A 22722-nucleotide genomic window follows, 5' to 3' on the forward strand; every position below is an offset into this window, starting at 1 on the left:
AGAAAAACAAAGAAAATCTATCCGTGGAAGGGTCTTAGGCCCTATCTCGTACATCTTTCCCCTAGGGGAATTGGCCTCTTCTGGGAGTAGACCTTGTGATAGTTAAGAATCCTATAAAACTAAAATGAGTTGGTCCTTTAAAGGTCAGCTGATTCCAACCAGCCACTCCTTGTGATAACTTCCTGTATAGCCCCCACGACTTCCAAGTGATTATCCAGCCTACGCTGGGACACCTACAATAGGAGACACGGATCTTAAGAGTTAGGGCAGTTCTATGAGATCGGCAGGTACATTTTTGAAGTCTTAGGAGTGGTTTAAAAACCAAAGAAAGAGTCTCCCAAGACAAACCACCCAGGCTTCCATGGGTGGCTTCCTTGGGTGCTGTCACCTGAGAAGAGCGAGCTGGCTTTCTCTGGGGTCTAGGCAGCTGTGCTGGTCTTCTCCAGGGTGGACTCTTCTCCTAACGGTGCCCCAAAATTCATCTGGTTGGACTTAAGAAGCGGATATATGTGAATCATAAACATCCCCATGGGAAACAGGATAGAGACTGGAGGGAAATTTCTGTATTGTTTGCCTCGTTGCTAGAGGTTATGATTTCCTCTAAGGTTACTTCACCAGGCCGCGGCACGTCGAGGGTGGAACACTCACGGTCTCCTGAAATAGCCATTCTGTCTTTGGATTGTTCTCACTAAAGAAGGGTTTGGGGGCTCCTAGGTGACTCAGACTCTTGATTTCTGCTCAGCTCATGATCTCAGGGTGGTGAGATCAAGCCCCGTGTTGGGCTCCACGCTGGGCATGGAACCTGCTTAAGATTCTCTTCTTTCTTCAGCTTTTACGTATTGGTCATAGCTTGAGCTTTTGAAGCCAAAGTTCATTTTTTGTGTCCTGTAATAACATTTCAATTCTGTAAACCTCCCTCAGCCCACACTGAGTCTTTTCTCCATAGCAAACATCCCCTCTTCCTTTAGCCATTTTTTCAGGCTTCCAGTCTCTCCTGGCCCCAGAGGTTTTTAGAGAAGTTTGGTGGTGTGAGGATTCGGGACTAAGACCGAGTAGACCGAGTGTTCTTTGTGTCCTCAAACACTGGGGCTGGGGAGAGGCTGCTGTCCATGGTGTAAGCCTTAGAGGCATTCAGAGACTTTCTAGAAAACCCACAAAACCAGTGCACATGTGTCCTTGCTTCCCTGTATCACTCAGCCTCAGAAGGCATTCTCGGTTGGCACTGCTCTGGCAACAAAGCTGTGAAGGATCTCCTCTATCAAAAATAAGAGTCATACTTATTTTTTTAAAGACTTCCTTTAAGGGCAGGAGGAAAAAAAAGGACATTCTTCAGTCAAAGTGAAGTCAGTAATATTATTACCCAGTCAGCCAGAGGTCTCTTTGTTCTGTAAGAAAAACCTCTTTTGTCCAGTGATATAAACCTGTTGAATTCAGAGTTCACTGTTTTTCTGATCTTAATGATTCTGATTGATGTGAGGTTACCGTTCACACTGAGATACAGGAACTGTGTGTTCATCAGCAGGTGGTAATAGCCCACACTCTGCACGGTCTTTACATGTATAATTGGCTGAGCTGTGTAGTTGGACTGATAAGTCCTCCATAAAAGCTCAGCCTGCTGGAAAACAAGATCCCAGGTTGAGTGGGGTTAGATCAGATAATTCTCAAAAACTTATAAAACATATTAAGTTTTGGGACTCCTGGGTGGCTCAGTGGTTGAGCATCTGCCTTCGGCCCAGGGCGTGATCCTGGAGTCCCAGGATCAAGTCCCAAATCGGGCTCCCTGCTTCTCCCTCTGCCTGTGTCTCTGCCTCTCTCTTTCTTTCTCTCTCTCTCTCTCTCTCTCTCTCTCTCCCTCTCATGAATAAATAAATAAGATCTTTTTTAAAAAACTTAAGATTCTTTGACCGGCTGATTGAGCAGAACAGGCAACAGTGTCTGAAACACCTCCTTTTCCTCACTCAGACACTTTAGAACTAGTGTGAAGGGAGGAATAATGGCTTCAAAGGAAAGTAATAAAAATAATGCTCATAACAGCAGACAAATAGTCCTTAGTTGGCATTCGATTGGCAGCACTCCGCAAGTTTTACTTAAGCCTCAGAACAGCCCTTTGAGGTAGGTACTATTGTTTTGCTGTTTTACAAAACAGGAAATTGAGGCACCAAGTGATGAAGGGATTTGTTATTTGCTGGTAGGTGCCAGAGTGGAGTGTGAGCCCACAGATTCATGTGCTCTTAACCCCTGCACTGTCCCACCTCTAACCAGACCCAGGTAGGAACCAGGCTCTGCTCTTCCTGTGTGTGGGCAAGCCCCTCTGAGCCTTAGCTTTCCCATCTGTAAAATGGGACTCCTTGGGCAGCCCGGGTTTCTCAGTGGTTAGCGCCTCCTTCAGCCCAGGGTGTGATCCTGGAGTCTCAGGATCGAGTCCCATGTCAGGCTCCCTGCATGCAGCCTGCTTCTCACTCTGCCTGTGCCTCTGCCTCTCTCTCTCTCTCTCTCTCTCTCTCTCTCTCTCTCTCTCTCAGTCTCTCTCAGTCATAAATAAGTGAAATATTTTTATTAAAAATGGGACTCCTTGGGGAAGCCCCGGTGGCGCAGCGGTTAGCACCGCCTGCAGCCGGGGTGTGATCCTGGAGATCCAGGATCGAGTCCCACATCGGGCTTCCTGCATGGAGCCTGCTTCTCCCTCTGCCTGTGTCTCTGCCTCTCTCCTCTCTCTCTCTGAATGAATAAATAAATAAATCTTTAAAGAAAAAATGGGACTCCTTGGTAAAGATCTGGGAATTACTGATGATAGATACTAAGTGTCTAGCACAGTGCTTATATATATATAGGTAGACAATAAGTAAATAAAGCTGTTATTTTCTTATTGCTCAGTTTGTTTAATTATCCATGGGATATTTTTTTAGGGATTTTGCAGATACCTGGAAAAACAATTCAGTGATCTGAAGCAAAGAGGTGTTGTGATTAGCTTTGATGCCCGAGCTCATCCACCCAGTGGAGGCAGCAGCAGAAGGTATTTAAAGATACTTAAGAACCCATTTTTTTGTAGTGTGTTTCGTAGTTTTAATTCTTAATTGCTTCACCTACATTTGCCAGCTACATTGCTTACCTAGAAAAAGGATGAGTACACTCAGTTTGCAACTTTCACGAATTCTGATTTTACTCTTGGGTTAAGGGAATGAAATTATTTAGACAATTTAGAATTTAAGGTCTGCCTAAAAGACTTTTTTTAAATTTTTTTTTCCAAAATGGCAACATTGGGCAGCCTGGGTGGCTCAGCGGTTTCGCGCTGCCTTCAGCCCAGAGTGTGATCCTGGAGACCCGGGATCGAGTCCCACATCGGGCTCCCTGCATGGGGCCTGCTTCTCCCTCTGCCTGTGTCTCTGCCTCTCTCTCTCTCTCTCTCTCTCTCTGTCTCTCATGAATAAATAAATAAAATCTTTATTAAAAAAATGGCAACATTATTTCTCCCTCTTGTTTTCTTCCATTTGTCATTTTTTTCTTCCACTATTCGTAAGCCACCTGAGCTCCTTCCCATTCTTGAGCACCTGTTTTCAGCTACAGTCTTGTATGATTTTCAAACCATTGGTACTCTCACATAGCCACAGGCAGACGATGATGCAGAGGACAATGATGAGGACGGTAACAACAACAATTACTTGGGTGCTGGATATGAACCACACCCCAGGTATTTACTCATTAAATTCGCACAACAGCTTATGAAGTGTCTACTCTTACCTCTGTCATCCAAGATCCTGAAGTGAGAGAAGGCGCCACAGTTTCAGCATAAAGAAGCTGACATCAGTGGTCAGCAAACTTTATTTCCAAAGAGTAACTAGTAAACATCTTACTCATTGTGGGCTGTACAGTCTATCACAGCTACTCAAGTCTGGCACGGAGCACAGCCGTAGTAATACATACCGAATGGGCGTGTGGCGTTCCAGTAAAATTTTATTTACAAGTGGACTGTAGGTTGCCACCCCCTGCTCTTAATCCTGTTACAGGACCCTCTTTTTCACTTGAGCACTTCCCCTATTATGATGAATTCTTTGTCACTCCAGAGTAGACGTATTTTAAGAGTTTCTTAGATTGGAAGAATATACAGATATTTAACATTAATGAAAAGTCTCATTGCCTTTACAGTGCAGGATGAGTTCATAGAGTCCTATTCTTTGCCCCTAAAGAGCTCCTAATCTAAGAGAGAAGCATTGATGGGAACAAATGTGTAGCTCCAGGGAAGGGAATATGGCCAGGGCATAAGATTAGATGACATTAGCCCCTAGACTGAGCTCAGAATCACGTAAGATTTTCACTCTTTTTTTTTTTTTAAGATTTTTATTTATTTATTTTTATTTATGTATTTATTTATTTATTTAGAGGTAAAGCATGAGTGGGATGGGGTGGGGGAGGGACACAGGGAGAGAGAGAACCTCAAGCAGACTCCGCGTTGAGTGCAGAGCCTAACACAGGGCTCGATCCCAGGACTCTCAGGTCATGACCTGAGCCAAAATCAAGAGTTGAACGCTCAACCCACTGAGCCACCCAGGTGCCCCCAATAAGATTTTTGCTCTTAAGCTACAAGCCCAAAACTGTGACTTTTGTCAACAAAGCAAGAGAGAAGCTGTCACTCTGCATTTATAAGAGAGGGATGTAGTATAAACCAGAATGTCAGTTTGTCAGTTCTCAGTGAATTTACAGTAAGAATTACGTCAAAAGCATGCTTTACTGGCCCCGGGGGCAGGCACATCGTCCAGCCAGAGCATGCCCAGTGCATTTGTGTGCCTGCTGGGCTTCTGAAATTGCTTCTTTTTAGGCTCACTCTCCTGCTTCTGCTAGACACATCCTTCAGATGTGTTCACATTGTCAATGAAGGTATGAATATTTCTTACTCTGGCCTTGGAGCTATAGCGTTTCCTTAAAGTAACTGATATTTGAGTTTATGGTTCAAGTCTCAAGTGTTGTTTTTGTTTTGTTCTTTTTTTTTTTTTCTTAAGATTTTATTCATTTATTCATGAGAGACACAGAGAGAGGCAGAGACATAGTTCGGAGGGAGAAGCAGGCTCCCTGCGGAGAGACCGAGTGGATCTCGATCACAGGAGCCTGGGATTACAACCTGAGCTGAAGGCAGATGCTCAAACACTGAGCCACCCAGGCGTCCTACAGATCTCAGAATTTGATGGGGTGGAGTGGAGCTCAAGGTTGCTCTCTGTCACCTACAACCTGCAAGACGATTAGAGACAGTAGCATAAATATTAAACCACTAGATGGTCAAACATTTGTGATGAGTAAATGGAATCTTCTTAAAGAGTTAGAAATGATTGCAGTTGAAAGATTTTATGCAAGGAACTGTTTATTCCTTGGTCTTCCAATTTTAAGTATCTGGTGGGGAACATAAACACATAAACAGTAACTGTGAAACATATGCAGAGAACACATTGAATCTTTGCTGTGCTAATTTGTAACTTGGTTTGTATATATAATGTATATATTGAGTGTCTCCCTTGCTTCTTTTAAGAAAGCCCCTTTAAAGTGAGCCGGAGGGACGCCTGGGTGGCTCAGTGGTTGAGTGTCTGCCTTGGGCTCAGGTTGTGGTCCCCAGGTCCTGGGATCAGGTTCTGCATCAGACTCCCTGCAGGGAGCCCGCTGTGTGACTGACTGTTTGACAGTGGGACAACTTGTCTGGCTTTTCTTGGCTTTAGTCCCATTTCTGTAAAATAAAGGGGTGCGACAAGATGACTCCCGAGATTCCCCCAACTTGAATGTTCTATGCCAGTGGAAATAAAATGAACCTGAAGGAGTCAGGCACTCATTTCCTTTTTCACCATCATCCATAGTCCTGACAACCCTACTCTCCTTTCTCCCCCCACATGTCCAGATTTGCCCGCCTTGCTGCAACCACATTTATCACTCAAGGGATTCCTGTGTACCTCTTTTCTGGTATAACCCCAACCCCCTTTGTGGTAAGTAATCCTTTCTGTTTATAATTTTCTATCACAGGATCAGGGATGGCAGGTGGCTGCATTTTACGGCCTTCAGTGCTATTGGGATTTGGGTATTTATATGACAGAAGAGCCCCCTTGGCATTTATCAGGCATTCTCTCACCTCTCTGGGTATGTTTTCTCCACATCTTTAAAATATTTCTCTGGTGTTCAACTCCCAATACATCAGAGCTAATTTTCTTCTAAGAGCAAATTTCCATTCAAAGAATATTTTAGCTAGTTAGCAAAATGTCTTTTGTTTGTTGACTGTGTTTCCATTTGGTTTGTATTTCTTTTTCTTGCTGGCACAGTTGGAAACTTCTGGGGTCTAAATCTGAATTCGCCCCAAACCATGCCTTACCCTGAATATTTTTGACAGGTTGATGTACCAGCTTTTCATACAAATGTTTTGTTCTACATACTATTCATGACCAGGACATGAAGTATGTTTGGCATATTTTAGCAAGACTTTTTTTTTTTTTTTTGGATGAAATCCTTAATGTAGCAGAACCTAAAGAAAAAGACAATAGGAACTATAACAACTGTTGTTTTTAAGTAGATAGAACTTTTAAGAACGGGGCCAGATGCTGAGAATATATGTTTTCAGAAATTAAGTCAAAAACGTGAGTAGAATGCAGTTCCTTACTTCAAGTGGAGAAGAGAGGGGATAAATACACAGGCCAGCCCCGTAGTTTGGTGCTTACTGGCTCTAGGGCACTGACAGGTAGATGTACCACCTCCCAGGTTGTAAATAACCCAGCAGACATGCAAGGTCACGTCCAAATGTAGCTCAGCTTTCATTGTTTGAGGGAAAAACTGCAGTGCATTCAAGCATCCTTGGTCTTCTGTACTATGTAAGTGTTACTGCTATTATTTTTCTATCAAACATAAATTATATGAGTGTCTCATGATCCTTTTCCCATGCTATGGAGTAGTTCTACCCTTTCCTTTGGGGGATATAAAATAAGTCCTAAAGGGACAAATGACCACAGAGATTCTTGGAGGAGGGCAGATGGTTAGAGTCTCAAGCCCCCTGTGTGTAGTAAATCCCACTTAGGGCCGGAGGGAGGATAAGCCCACCCCTCTCCCCACCTGGGGAAGTAGTCTTGCAAACATGGGAGCTGAGTGGAAATACAAGAGAGGGATTTCTAACCCTGGAGTGGGACATAGGTGAGCAGGCTCTTGGAACATTCCATTCCTTCAACCTTGCCCTACATTGTTGCTAAAAGTGAATGGGAAAGAAGGGAAAGTCGTTGGAGGGAAGAAACAGAATCCATAAGCTTCTGTCCCAAGCAGAAGGCTTAAAAGAATGTGAAATGGAGGATTAGACCTTCGTATTTGAACAGATTTCTAGTTCTACCAAGTGGAAGATAGAATGAGAGGAAGGCACCAAGAAAAATATCACCTGTCTCATCGGTGCACGGCCCAGAATTTTGAGCAGTCATCTAAGGGTCATTGTATCCTTGGGTGTGGCGCAAAATTATGGCATGACACCTTATGATGTTCATCTGTTATGTTTATTAAAAGAGAATGAATTGATACGATCTACAGTAAACACACTCAGTATATCTGATTTTTTGCTTACCACCGCTCTTCTTTCCTGCCCTTACAGCCCTACACAGTGTCGCATCTGAAACTTTGTGCTGGAATCATGATAACTGCCTCCCACAATCCAAAGCAGGATAATGGGTACAAGGTACTCTGTTTTTTCTCTTGACACCTCTGTCCTTCTTCAGGCATCCTGTACATTTACAGGGTAGGCACGGAGGCTTTGTTTGCATTCACCCTAAGCCATCTGGGTATGTTCCTGCATTCCCCAGGTCTACTGGGACAACGGAGCTCAGATCACCTCTCCTCATGATAAAGGGATTTCTCGAGCTATCGAAGAAAATCTAGAGCCGTGGCCTCAAGCTTGGGACGATTCTTTAATTAATGGCAGTCCACTCCTTCATGACCCAAGTGCTTCCATCAATAAGAGCTACTTTGAAGACCTTAAAAAATACTGTTTTCACAGGTAAATGGATTGTAAACTCACTTCAAGTGAGTTAAAATAATGTGATTCAGCCAAATTCTAACAGTTTTCATTAAACTTTTCTCTCCAGTCACTACATATAGGGTAGCTGTGTCTGATTTGAGAGACCATAGGTCGGGGTCAGCAATTTTCCTTAAAAGAACAGGTAATAAATATTTTTGGCTCTATGAGCCACTATTTTACAACTACCCAACTCTGCTCTGGTAGTAGGAAAGCAGCTATAGATGATACATAAATGAATGAATGCAAACATAGGTTCAAAAAAATTGTTATTAAAAAAAAAACAAAAAAACAAAAAAATTGTTATTGACAAAAGCAGGTGGCCGGCATATTGGCCATCGTTTGCTGACCTGTGTTGTAGAATCACACGCACACGCACATGCACACATACATGAGACTGTGTTCGCATATATGTATGTAAGAAAAAAAAAAAAGCTTGCTGAAAGGTGGCAAAAGGAAACACTGATTTTTTTTTAATCTTTCCAGAAATTTTCTGTGCATGTGCTAGCACATTATGTGTCATATGCTTCAGAACCATAAATAGAAATATAGTGTGCAGGTCGTTTGTTCCATACCCACTTTCCCCAGTTAATTTGCCATGGATACCTTCTGTATGATAACAGATCCCAGTCACGGTCCCTATTAGCTGTGACTCTTGCTGCAACGGGTGCTGTACCCATTTCTTTAACCCAGCGATGCACATTTGGATACATCCAGTTAGCATGCTGTGGGTCCCGCCACCCCCGACTGTCCCCCAGCAAGAAACCACTGATTTTAAAGAAGCCAATTTCTAGGTTGTCTCTAATACTGTAATTGTTGGACCACTGGGAGTGGAGGCTCCAGTGTAGAGTGCAAAACCCTAGCTGTACCTGAAGGGAGTGGCCATCCTAGGGGGTGCGTAGTTACCAGGTGCAAGTGGAGGTCCAGGCTTGCCAGATCACCTGACTCGTTCTCCCCAAGAAGAGATGAGAAACTTAAATTTTCTACGTGAAATCTCCTAATTTTTAAACATCAGGGACCATTTCGTAAATGGTGTATACACCGAACAAAGCACACCTATGCGACTGTGCCTTCTTTCCGGCCCGCTGATTGAATTTCACGAAGACCAGGGTTTCTACTTGTTTGCTACTCCACTGAGGCCCAGCAGCAACATGCCTGATGCACAATTCCTTGAGTACTTGGCACGGGCGTGCGTGCATGTGGATCCATAAGACGCATTTCTGGCAGAAGCACTACGTGCATGCACAGAGTTGGCAATGATTAATAAATTGCTCTCCACACGTGTCATGCTAGCTGATGTTCCCACCAACATAGTCATAACAGTATCAAATACAATGACATCATATGTCAAGCGTGTCATAACTATATGATCCACACATCTGGCCCCTACTGAGTAGTATCAGGTTTCTTATTTTGTTAGAGGGAAGTAATATCTTACTTTATCTGGATGCTCTAAGTATGAATAAGCTGCTTTTTTCATATTTACTTAACCTATATTAACATATTTATTCATTTTTTACATTTGTGAAACCTCTTTGCTTATATAGGAAACCACTCTTTATTTCAAGTATTGTTTTCCCTCCTGTTGTCACCTTTGGGCTTTTTTATTTAAACTTTTTTTTTAAGATTTTATTTATTTATTCATGAGAAAGAGAGAGAGAGAGAGAGAGAGGCAGAGACACAGGCAGAGGGAAAAGCAGGTTCCATGCAGGGAGCCCGACGTAGGACTCGATCCCCGCATCTCCAGGACTGGGTCCTGGGGTGAAGGCAGCGCTAAACCACTGAACCACCCGGGCTGCCCATTATTTAAACTTTTTGATGAACTCATTAAAGATGGATGATGTCTATCAGTCTTTTAATTTATGAGTTGTGAGTTTTGTATTATACTTTCTGTACACCAAGATTATTTTTTTAAAAGTCCCCCTTGAAAAAAATAATAAAAGTCCCCCTTGTTTTTTTCCTAGGACTTGCATATTTACATGTTATGTTTAAATCTTCTCATAGTGGTTTTTAATTTCGTGTGAGACATGAAGTAGGAAAGCAATTTTTTTTTAAGTTTTGCAGTTATAGCAACACACTAAATTGAAGAATCTACCTTTTTTGACTAATTGGAAATATCACCTTTATAAAATAATTCCTAACATGGATTGAGTGCTCCAGCTTCTATATAGGCCTTTACTTGTACTGATTAATTTAATCTCATTTTAATCCTCACAGTTATGCTAAGGGTAGATTCTGGTATTACCATTTTATAGATGAGAAATGAGAAAACTATGACACAGAGAAGTTAAGTCAATAACCAATAGTCATACAGCTTATAAGTGGCAGGACTCTAGGATTTAAATTCAGAGTCTGTCTTCAAAACATGTTAACCATGAAGCCATTACACCTTCTCATATATATTTCCCATTTCAAACTTTGTGATTCCGGAGACCCGGGATCGAGTCCCATGTCGGGCTCCCTGCAGGGAGCCTGCTTCTCTCTCTGCCTGTGTCTCTGCCTCTCTCTCTCTGTGTCTTTATGAATAAATAAATAAAATCTTAAAAAAAAAAAACTTGATCAACTTCTCTCTCTCTATTCTGTTCCTTTCATCTGCCTTGTTACATCTAGTTCTACACTGTCCTGCTTGTGATAACTTTATACTTCACTTTAATATCTGAGTGATTTTCTTCCAGATTTGTTCTCACTAGTCTTACATATTTACTTTTCCAGATGCACTTTATTTCCTATTTTAAGAGAAGACCTTGTGCATTCATTCACCTTCCAAAGAAACGGGTTAGGTTAAGACAATAACCCAAGATTCTAGTGGTTAGAACCCTGGAACCTTTCTTTTTTTTTTTTTTAATTTTTATTTATTTATGATAGTCACACACACACAGAGAGAGAGGCAGAGACACAGGCAGAGGGAGAAGCAGGCTCCATGCACCGGGAGCCCGACGTGGGATTCGATCCCGGGTTTCCAGGATCGCGCCCTGGGCCAAAGGCAGGCGCCAAACCGCTGCGCCACCCAGGGATCCCCCCTGGAATCTTTCTCAGTCTTATTTTTACCTTCCTCTGACTTTTACTTTTGATATATATTGTCATTCTGTTTTAATTCCCCGACCCCAGGTAGTTTGACAAACAGGATTGCTACTTGACAAAGATAAAAACTTTTTTTTTATACATCCATGTATGAGGTGTTCCATCACATTTTGTAAAAAGGGACATTTTGAAGCTAGTAGAGAGTATTGGGAGCCAGGACTCAGGCATGGCCATGGGCAGGCACCACAGGCAGCTGGGAGTCTCTCCTGGAATGTGAAGCTGGACCGTTCTTTTTTTTTTTTTTTTTTTAAATAAAGGGTTTTTATTTTAAGATTTATTTATTATAGACATAGAGAGAAAGAGAGAGAGAGGCAGAGACACAGGAGGAGGGAGAAGCAGGCTCCATGCTGGGAGCCCGATGTGGGATTCGATCCCGGGACTCCAGGATTGTGCCCTGGGCCAAAGGCAGGCACTAAACCTCTGAGCCACCCAGGGATCCCCTGGACCGTTCCTTAATCTGCTTCTAGATGTGGAAGCTATCTCATGAAACAAACTCTGAAAGTAATCAGATAACTACAGAGTAAAATTTAAAATCTGTATATGTTGGGGGGAGGGTGCATATTTGGGTAAGAATGAGTAAGTTTTGCTTCTTTTTTTAAATGGAGTTAGATAGTCGGTTGTCTTGTACACTCTAATCACATGGATTTCTTCCTTTCTTACAAATCTGGTCCCTTGATAGCAAAGCTTCTGGTTTTGCAAGCCATATTTGCATCTTTTATCTATATTCTATCCTTTTCTGTGGTGTGTTTAATTCCAGGAATGTGAACCGGGAGACTAAGGTGAAGTTTGTGCATACATCTGTCCACGGCGTGGGCCATGACTTTGTGCAGTCGGCTTTCAAGGCTTTTGATTTTGTTCCTCCCGAGGCTGTTCCCGAACAGAAAGATCCTGATCCTGAGTTCCCAACAGTGAAATACCCAAATCCTGAGGAGGGGAAAGGTGTCTTGGTAACCTACTCTTTTTTGTTCTAGAACTTACCTATTATATCCAGAATTCTTACTATCGAGTATAATAACTTTGTATGTGTTTCCATTGTGCTGAACAAAAAACCCAGCTTCATCATCTGAGAGATTTATATGTATTAGTCACCCATTTCTTATAGGAACTTGCAAAATACATGTCTTAGCATCAGGATGTGAGAGCTGATACTGAAATGTTTTAAATTGAATTAAATTGAGTTTATTTTGCTTTCTTAATGTTAAAAAGGAACAGTAACAGAATGAATATTTATCACATGATTTTTATTTCTTAATTTTTATTCCTTAATTTTTCTAATATGAAATAATGCTACTTAAATTATGGTCCCTTTAACCTTTTTAAAGGTTAGGGTAACAAAGATATTCAGAGAAGGGCGCCTGGGTGGCTCAGTCGGTTAAGCGGCTGCATTTGACTCAGGTCATGATCTCAGGGTCATGGGACTGAGTTCCTCGTCCCTGCTTAGCAGGGAGTCTGCTTCTCCCTTTCCCTCTGCCTCTCCTCTCTGGCTTGTGCTTTCTTTCGCATTCACTCTCTCTCAAATAAATTTTAAAAATCTTTTAAAAAAAACAACAGCAGTGATATTCAGAGTCCATTTATTTTGGTTTGTTTTTGAGGTTGATCACTTGGCAAGGCCTAGAAATACCAGTCTCACCACATGCACGCTATCGGATGTGGGGTGAATCCCATGGGCAGGTGTGGGTCACGTGGGATGTTCCCATTACATCACCTCTGGATTAGGAAGTAATAGGTGACCGGCCAAGACCAGCTCCAGAAATAAAATCCAGCCTTCGTTTGGGGAAAGTTCTTTTAGTTCTTAAGGAATTTAATGTGTTTTAAAGACTATAATATGATCAATTCTTGACTGAAGTAATCTTTTATTTTCCTACTCTTTTTCAGACTTTGTCTTTTGCCTTGGCTGACAAAACCAAGGCCAGAATCGTTTTAGCGAATGATCCAGATGCTGATAGACTTGCTGTGGCAGAAAAGCAAGACAGGTACAGTTGATCATGATTACCTTTCTGATAGAAAACATAACGGGGTAACATCTTCAGCAGTAAAATGTTCCTGGGGCGACTGGACCTATTTGGAAATATTTACCATTTATTGTCCCACAAGTCATCCCTGAACCTCTAACATATGCAAAACACTGTTCTGGGGGCCAGCATAATTAATGCAGAGTAAACCGGACCAGGATGGACTTGGAATTGAAATTACTATTAATCTTGTCTCATTTCATCATTGATTTTATTATAATTAATGACTCAGTCCCTAATGCTGGCAAGTACTGTGTTTGGTGCTAGCTTTACAGTTCAGTATTTGCTTTCAGGAAACGTCAGATTTAGGTTGAGTGGACCAGAGAGGAATGGCAGTGGAGTACCCAGTGTTTAAGACAAGTTTGACCATAAGTGGAATAGGACATAAGTGGAGAGAAAAGATGAAAGGCAGGCAAGGTCCACACAGTTTTGGGTGTCAGACAGCACATGTGATGTTTTGGGAGCAGTGGGGTGCTGCCAAAGGATTAAGGTTTTATTTATCTATGATTTTAAGTTTTTTGAGAGAGAGAGCGAGCAAGGGGCCGAAGGACAAAGGGAGAGAGAAGCTGAAGCCAATTCGAGCCAGCTCAAGCCCCACGTAGGCTTCAGTCTTATCACTGAGATTATGACCTGAGCCAAAATCAAGAGTTGGATGCTCAACTGACTGAGCAGCTGCCACAGAGGATTAGGGTTTTAGATTATGGTCGAACAGATTCAATTCTATTTTTTTTTTTAAGATTTTTTTTATTTAGGGGAGAGAGAGAGAGACAGCATAAAAGTGGGGGAGGGGCAGACGGAGAGGGAAAAGCAGACCCCCCACTGAGCAGTGAGCCTGATGTGGGGCTCGATTCCAGAACTTGGAGATCATGACCTGAACTGAAGGCAGATGCTTAACCAACTGAGCCACTCAGGTGCCCCCAAACAGGTACAATTCTAATCACTTTCTAGAAAGTTAAGCTAGGGTGATGCATGTTGAAACATGAAATGTCCTAGCCACCCAGATTACGAAGAGGAGAATGAATCCCATGTCTGTTCTCTGGTATCCTCATCGTTTTAGTATGAACTTGCTCTTGAGGCAGGCTAGGCTATTGCCTCCCTGAAACCTCAATACTGACTGGACTGAAAATTGAGATATGCAGACTGTTATCCTGGGGTAGGATAGGGTGCGTGGGATCTTGCCAGCATATTTCTATCATCTTTAAAACCAAAGCCTTGGGACACCTGGGTGGCTCAGCAGTTGAGCATCTGCCTTTGGCTGGGGTCCTGGGATCAAGTCCCGCATCAGGCTCCCTGCAGGGAGCCGGTTTCTCCCTCTGCCTATGTCTCTGCCTTTCTCTCTGTGTCTCACATGAATGACTAAATAAAATCTTAATAAATACATACATACATAATAAAACCGAAGCCTTTGCCAAAGACAATTGAAAGCTTCATGTAGCTTCGCTCTTCAAAGATGGGAGGTTTGTCTAAGCAAACTGGTTGAGACAGAGCTACTGCTCAAATGTTTGTGAAGTGACAGTCACGGTTCCAACCAGTTATTTAAACAAGAAAGACAAGGACACTTGCAGGAACCAGTTTGAGGCTTGTTTGCCTTAATTGTCATGTCTCAGTCACTTCCAATGTCTCTCTTAAGATCACAGCAATGCATTGGTTGTTTTTTCTTTCAGCGGTGAATGGAGAGTGTTTTCAGGCAATGAGTTGGGGGCCCTCCTGGGCTGGTGGCTTTTTACCTCCTGGAAAGAAAAGAACCAAGATCACAGTGCCCTCAAAGACTTATACATGCTGTCCAGCACCGTCTCCTCCAAAATCTTGCGGGCCATTGCCTTAAAGGAAGGCTTTCACTTTGAGGTAAGGTATTTCTGGGACTTGCTCTTGAATCTCTTTTGCTCTGTAGAAGGTCTAAGGCATTTCCTTCTCTTTTGGGTTATCCCTTTTAGGAGACACTAACTGGCTTTAAGTGGATGGGAAACCGAGCCAAACAGCTAATAGACCAGGGGAAGAATGTCTTATTTGCATTTGAAGAAGCTATTGGTAAGAAGTGATAATGGTGATTATAGCATTAGCTAATATATAGAACGCAAATAAATGGGATTTGGATTTGGGTTCAAAAAAATTAACAGTAGAACAGTAGCACACCGGTGCTCAAAGGTTGTTGAACTTCCCTACCCTAAATTTGGCATCTCAAATTTTCTTTCAGCTAAAAAGAATACCTCACAAATAACCAAGCCATTAATAAAAGAAAGTGAATCCATTCCCTTGATGAAAACAGTGATGTTCTGCACATGGGTGCTTATAGCTCCGGAACCCCCATATTTTGGAGAGTTGTGGTAGTTCCTCAACTGTGGTGTTGACCTCCAAGTCAGATATGGTTTGCTCCTCTCCCAAAAGTGCTTAGACCGAAGTCTGTCCAGAGGAAAGGAGAGGACTCGGTTGTGGGGCTTTCATCAAAGTGACTGTCACCTGAAAGGACAGCCCCAAGTCCAGCCAGAATGACTGAGAAAGACTATCTTAAATTGTCAGTATAGGTGAGGAGAAAGGGGAGCTAGTATAGAAACTTGAAATTCAGATGTTTGTGTGGAGGATGTTTCAGCTATCCATTTAGTAAAAGTTATCATACCTTATACAAGAACATTCCTCCAGGGGCCCTTGGATGACTCAGTCGGTTAAGCATCTGACTCTTGGTTTCGGCTCAGGTCATGATCTCAGGGTCCTGAGATCGAGCCCCATATTGGGCTCCGCACTCAGCGAGGAGTCAGCTTGCAAATTCTCTCCCTCTGCACCTCCCCTTGATGTGTGTGTGTGCTCACACACATGTGCGCACGTGTGCCTCCCTTCTCTCCAATAAATCTTAAAAAAAAAAAATTCATCTGTATTTCCTGCAGCACAGATGCTCCCACATATCATTTAACTAATTAATCAAATGAAGTGTGCAATAGCTCAGCTTTTGTCCTTTTGTCACAGTTTAGCAGTCTTTCTATAGCTTTTTATTAAACATTTTTTTCTTGTACTTGTTTATCAAATATTTATTGCACATCAATTACATAGTGACCCTGAGAGAAAAAGATGACACTGACCTCAGCCTAGAGCAGTGTGCATCGAGCTCATTACCAGCCACACAAGAGAGCACAGGCTGGGTGTCAAGGTGAAGGATGTAACTCACAAGGACTGTTGGAATTCAGAGAAGATGGAATAAGCATTGACTAGAACCACTGGGAAGGAACCATCTTGTGTGAGCGGAGGGGTTTGAGCTGGATCTGGGGAATGAACAGTTTGTCTAGGAGGAGAATCTCCTAGACTCACCCAATACATCTTGAAGGCCTGCCTCACCCCTAGGCCTTGAGCTGGATTCCTGAATATACAGGTGGTAAATGAGAAGCATTCACATATTCATACCGTACAACCTCTTTTGCAATGGGCAAGTTGCATGGAGATAATGTGCATGTACAGGGTGGTAAAGGAACCCAGTCCTAAGAGCGTATGTATGACACGTGTTTCTGCAGGATATATGTGCTGCCCTTTTGTTCTGGACAAAGATGGAGTCAGCGCCGCTGTCATCAGCGCCGAGTTGGCTAGCTTTCTAGCAACCAAGAATTTGTCTTTGTCTCAGCAGCTAAAGGCCATTTATGTTGAGTAAGTTTCTATTAACTCTGTTTAATTTTTTAAAGTTTTATTATGTTTTTATGTGTGACACTAATATTCTTTCTAACGCCCTTACTTTGGCTGAGGGTTCTTCTGAAAACTAAAGATCACCTTTTCTTTTATGCTTAACTATTCAATACTAATTATCACTATGACTGTGTTAATCCTTAACAAATGAGAACATCAGTTGCAGAAATAGCTAATTGAAGAGGGTGATTCCCTGATGTCAGAAAGGACAAAGGTTTTCGTGAAACATCTATTACGTATTTAGAGCCACTAGTCAAGTCCACCTTTGTAGTGCAAAAGCAGCTGATGGCAATACATACAGGAATGGGCGTGGTGTGGCTGCGATGAAATGAAACTTTCACCTCCCAAGATAGGCCGAAGGCCAGGCAGCAGTTTGGCAATACCTGGTGTCAATAGTTATACCTCTTTTTTATGCTAAATTATTCCTTTAAAGCTAGTCTTTATTATTCGTTTCATTTAGCTTAAAATATACTGATTGATACATGTTCTGTATTTTGCATCAGAACATTGTTCTGATTGTTCCTCATTTTGCATATTTGTACTTTTTTTTATTGAGATGTAATTGACATTAATGTCAGGTATAATAACATAATGATTTGATATTTGTTATGTGTTACAAAGTGATCACCATAGTAAGTCGAGTTAACATCCACACCACATATAATCACAAATATTTATTCTTGTGATGATAGCTTTTACGATCTGTGGTCTTAGCAACTTTCAAATATACAGTACAATACTAGTAGATACAGTCACCATGTTGTATATTTATTATTTTATTTCTTTTGATAGATATGGCTACCATATTACCAAAGCTTCCTATTTTATCTGCCATGATCAAGGCACCATTAAAAAATTGTTTGAAAACCTTAGAAACTACGATGGGAAGAATAATTATCCAAAAACTTGTGGCAGATTTGAAATTTCTGGCATTAGAGACCTTACAACTGGTTATGATGATAGCCAACCTGATAAAAAAGCTGTAAGTAATAACATCTTTTATTGATTAAAACTCTTCTGTATTTACCTTCCATTATACTTCAAATAGCTTAACTCCTTTAATTATGGGATTAATTGAAGCTGATTTTAGGCATTTGGGTATTATAAATAAACTATCGAAATATACAGAAGGTTAAAAATCATGCACTAGAACTAAAAGGATTGTCACTCACCATCTAAACCAATGCCACCATCTAACGCGTAGACAATCAGTGCTCAGAAGTGCAGGACCAACAGGTAGTTGGTGATAGTTGTGGTAAAATCTGGGTCTTCCTGCCTCCAGATCCAGATTTTCCTCGGTTTCCACACCTGCTCAAAACACCAAATATGGCAGCCCACTATAGTGTTTCCGAATGAGTAGATCTGGGGTAAGGGCCAAGAACTTGCATTTCCAACAAGTTCCCTGCTGATGTTACTGCTACACACTTGGAGAGCCACTGCATGCTTCCTAGTTCATTTTACCCTATTCTCTGAATGTCCAGGAGCTGTTAGCTATAAAGTATGAGTTTGCATTCTTCACATTCTGTGGATCCTCCACTGGAGTCAAAAGAACATTCAAATATGACAGAAGCGTATTGCTAAGTAATGGCAGGGGTTTGGAGAAGGAGAGTAAGAATATCCTTATTAGATATTAGACATCTTTGATAGTTCCTTTTTATTTTTTTAAATTTCCATCTGCAGGGCAGCCCTGGTGGTGCGGCGGTTTAGCGCCACCTGCAGCGCAGGGCGTGATCCTGGAGACCCGGGATCGAGTCCCACATCCGGCTCCCTGCGTGGAGCCTGCTTCTCCCTCTGCCTGTGTCTCTGCCTCTCTCTCTCTCTCTCTCTCTCTCTGTGTGTCTCTATGAATGAATAAATAAAATCTTTAAAAAAATAATAATAAATAAATTTCCATCTGCACACAATATATTTTTAAAGAGAAATATTTTTGGAAGAGTCACGGTGAAACATGGCCGCGCCAACCCCCACCATCTCTTTGCCTTGCCGGGACAGCCACCTTCCCTCTCAGTTGTCTCGCCTGGCATTTTACCACCAGATTTCAAATTGTATGCTCATACGGTGATGCTTGGGCTTCTCAGTGTTGGACTTTATTCCTTTTCCATTATGGAGATAAGGATTTAAATCTGACATTTCTGGGACACCTGGGTGGCACTCAGCAGTTGAGGGTCTACCTTCAGCCCAGGGCATGATCCTGGAGTACAGGGATCGAGTCCCATATCAGGCTCCCAGCGTGGAGCCTGCTTCTCCCTCTGCCTGTGTTTCTGCCTCTCTCTCTGTGTGTCTCTCATGAATAAATAAATAAAATCTTTAAAAAATAAAATCTGACATTTCTTACATTCACTCTTCCCCCTTCTCCCCTATCTTCCCAAACACTTAGGCCACAACACTTGGTGAATTCAGATTCTGTGCTTGTATTATTATGACTACTTAGCTAAGTAGTCTACTTTGGGTCTTGTAAAGACCAAAATTGTAGAATTATTTCTTCTAAAATTAATAGTTGTTCTGTTCTTTCATTTTCTTGGATTTTTATATAACAATCCCCAGTCTTCCCACATCCTTCAGATGTCTCTCAGTAGGCTTTTTATGGTCCGATGCAATTTTATCAGTTCTGTTTTATTTCCAACCAGCTCCCTCCCAGTCCTTCCATCCAGACAGAGCCAGCTCCTCTCTGTGTTGGGTAAACACATGTCATCCTGGGAATGCCCTTCACCACTTGTGGGGTGGGGTCCTTTGCTTCTGGACCCCATGACATCCTCTTGCTGTACTTATTTTCCTAAATCACCTCTTCTTTTTTTTTTTAAGATTTTATTATTTTTTATTCATGAGAGACACAGAGAGAGAGGCAGAGACACAGGCAGAGGGAGAAGCAGGCTCCATGCAGGGAGCCTGTTGTGGGACTCGATCCCGAGTCCCCAGGATCACGCCCTGGGCTGAAGCCAGATGCTTAACCACTGAGCCACCCAGGCGTCCCCCTAAATCACCTCTTCTAGTAGCTTCCTAAAAACAAGTGAATAGGAGGTCAATTTTTGGAGACATTGAAGTCTGCAAATGTCTTAATTCTACCCTCACACTTGATTGACTCACAGTTAAGCAGTGCTCCACTGTTACGGAGTTTCCAGTATTGCTGGTGAGGGTCTGATCTTTCATTCAGTCAGGAAATAGCCGAGGCCTACTGTGTGCCACCTAAAGGGATGTTGATGCCGTATTTATTCAGTCCTTTCCATGCAGCTTGTTTTTTCCTCTATGAAAAGATTTCAGGAATTTTTTGCTAAACTTTTCTTCTAAAATTTCAGTGATCTGCTCTTTCAGCCATTCTGGACAGTTGGTGGGTCTTTGGTTTTTGGAGTCATTTCTTTCAGTTCTGAGAAATTTTCTTAATTTTCTTTCAAAGAAGGGGGCTGGATGGTTATTTTCCTAATATCCTCTTCCTCTGTGTTTTCTGTTCTCTCTTTCTGGCTGAGTTCTTCGTTAGATGCTGGCTCTCCAGGACTGACGCTCTGCTTTCCTTGTTTCTTCTTCCCTAATGTCCATCTGTATCTTCTTGTCCAACACTTTGGGAAATTACATCAACATTAATTTTCAGTGCTTTTATTCACTATTTGAGCTCGTATTCTCCACTTTATTAGAAATAACACCTGGGCACCAGGTGGGGCACCAGGCTGGCTCAGTTGGTAGAGCATGTGACTCTTGGTCTCGGTCGGGGTTGTGAGTTCAAGTCTCATGTTAGACATGGAACCTACTTAAAAAAATTTTTTTAAATAAAAATAACATCCTAATCTTGTTTCATGTATATAGTACTTTTTAAAAAATAATATAATGATTCAACGGTTCTGTATGTTACTTGGCTGTCATCATGATAACTGTACACTTAACCCCTTTTACCTATTTCATCCATTCCCCTACCCATCTCCCCTCTGGCAACTTACCAGTTTGTTTTCTATATGAAGAGTCTGTATTTTCTGTTGTTGTTTGTCTCTTTTTGTTGCTGTTATTCATTTCATTTGTCCCTTTAATTCTACATATGAGTGAAATTATACGAGACTTGTATTTCTCTGTATTTTCTTAAATTTAAATTCAATGAAGTAACATATAATGTATTATTGGTTTCAGAGGTAGAGGTCAGTGATTTATCAATCTTATATAATGCCCAGTGCTCATTACATCACGTGTCCTCCTTCATGTCTATCACCAGTTACCCCGTCCCCCTACTCACCTTCCTTTCAATGTCTCTCAGTTTGTTTCCTATGATTAAGAGTCTCTAATGGTTTGTCTCCCTCTCTGATTGCGTCGTCTTATTTTTCCCTCTCTTCCCTATGATCCTCTGTTTTGTTTCTTAAATTCTACATATGAGTAAGATCATATGATAATTGTCTTTCTCTGATTGACTTATTTTGCTAAGCATAATACCCTCTAGTTCCATCCAGATCGTTACAAATGGCAAGGCTTCAGTTTTTTGATGGCTGAGTGGTATTCCTGTGTGTGTGTGTGTGTGTGTGTGTGTGTGTGTGTGTCCATGTCTCCATTCATCTGTCAATGGACATCTCTACTCTTTCCACAGTTTGGCTATTGTGGACATGGCTGCTATAAACATTGGGGTGCAGGTGCCTCTTCAGATCACTACATTTATATCTTTGGGATAGATACCTAGTAAGTGGTGCAGTTGCTGGGTCGAAGGGTAGCTCTATTTTCAACTCTTTGGGGAACCTCCATACTGTTTTCCAGAGTGGCTGCACCAGCTTGCATTCCCAGGAACAATGTAAAAGGGTTCCCCTTTCTCCACATCCTCACCAACATCTGTCATTTCCTGACTTATTAACTTTAGCCACTCTGACTGGTGTGAGCTGGTATCTCATTGTGCTTTTGATTTATATTTCCCTGATGCTGAGTGATGTTGAGCATTTTTTCATGTGTCTGTTGGCCGTTTGTTTTGTCGTCTTTGGAGAAATGTCTGTTCATGTCTTCTGCCCATTTCTTGACTGGATTATTTATTCTTTAGGTGCTGAGTTTGATGGGTTCTTTATAGATTTTTGGATACTAGCCCTTTATCTGATAAGACATTTTGAATTCTGTCCGTTGTCTTTTGGTTTTGTTGACTGTTTCCTTTGCTGTGCAAAAGCTTTTTATCTTGATGAAGTCCTGATAGTTCATTTTTGCCTTTGTTTCCCTAGCCTTTGGAGATGTGTCAAGCAAGAAATTGTTGCAATTGAGGTTACAGAGGTTGCTGCCTGTGTTATCCTCTCGGATTTTGATGGATTCCTGTCTTACATTTAGGTGTTTCATCCGTCTTGAGTCTATTTTTGTGTATGGTATAAGGAAATAGTCGAATTTCATTCTTCTTCATGTGGCTGGACAATTTTCCCAGCACCTTTTGTTGAAGAGACTGTCTTTTTTCCATTGGATATTCTTTCCTGCTTTGTCGAATATTAGTTGACCATAGAGTTGAGGGTCCATTTCTGGGTTCTCTCTTCTGTTCCATTGATTTGTGTGTGTGTGTTTGTGACAGTACCATGCCATCTTGATGATTACAGCTTTGTAATAGAGCTTGAAGTCTGGGAGTGTGATGCTTTGGTTTTCTTTTTTAACATTCTTTTGGCTACATAGAATCTTTCTGGTTCCATATAAATTTTGGATTATTTGTTTCAGCCCTGTGAAAAAAGTTCGTGGTATTTTGATAGGAATTGCATTGAATGTGTTGATTGCTCTGGGTAGCATAGACATTGTAACAATATTTATTCTTCTAATCCATAAGCATGAAACATTTTTCCATTTCTTTGTGTCTTCCTCAATTTCTTTCATGAGTATTCTGTAGTTTTCTGAGTACAGATCATTTGCCTCTTTGGTTAGGTTGATTCCTAGGTATCTTACGGGTTTTAGTCCAGTTGTAAATAGAATCAAATATTTAATTTCTTTCTTCTGTCTCATTGTTAGTGTATAGAAATGCTACTGATTTCTGTG

General features: G+C 41.6%; 1 protein-coding gene across 1 annotated transcript in view; it reads left to right on the plus strand.

Annotated features, from left to right (window-relative positions):
- The window catches only part of PGM2 (phosphoglucomutase 2), a 42757-nt gene that overhangs the window by 12753 nt on the left and 7282 nt on the right, over positions 1 to 22722 (plus strand). The window contains exons 5-14 of the mRNA XM_055326163.1: positions 2907 to 3013; positions 5876 to 5960; positions 7592 to 7675; positions 7800 to 7993; positions 11850 to 12039; positions 12968 to 13065; positions 14769 to 14949; positions 15039 to 15132; positions 16602 to 16731; positions 17560 to 17749. Coding sequence (XP_055182138.1) covers positions 2907 to 3013; positions 5876 to 5960; positions 7592 to 7675; positions 7800 to 7993; positions 11850 to 12039; positions 12968 to 13065; positions 14769 to 14949; positions 15039 to 15132; positions 16602 to 16731; positions 17560 to 17749 — 1353 coding nt within the window. The remainder of the gene's footprint in view (positions 1 to 2906; positions 3014 to 5875; positions 5961 to 7591; positions 7676 to 7799; positions 7994 to 11849; positions 12040 to 12967; positions 13066 to 14768; positions 14950 to 15038; positions 15133 to 16601; positions 16732 to 17559; positions 17750 to 22722) is intronic.

This window comes from Nyctereutes procyonoides, unplaced genomic scaffold, assembly GCF_905146905.1.
Source record: "Nyctereutes procyonoides isolate TBG_1078 unplaced genomic scaffold, NYPRO_anot_genome, whole genome shotgun sequence".
NCBI lineage: Eukaryota > Metazoa > Chordata > Mammalia > Carnivora > Canidae > Nyctereutes > Nyctereutes procyonoides.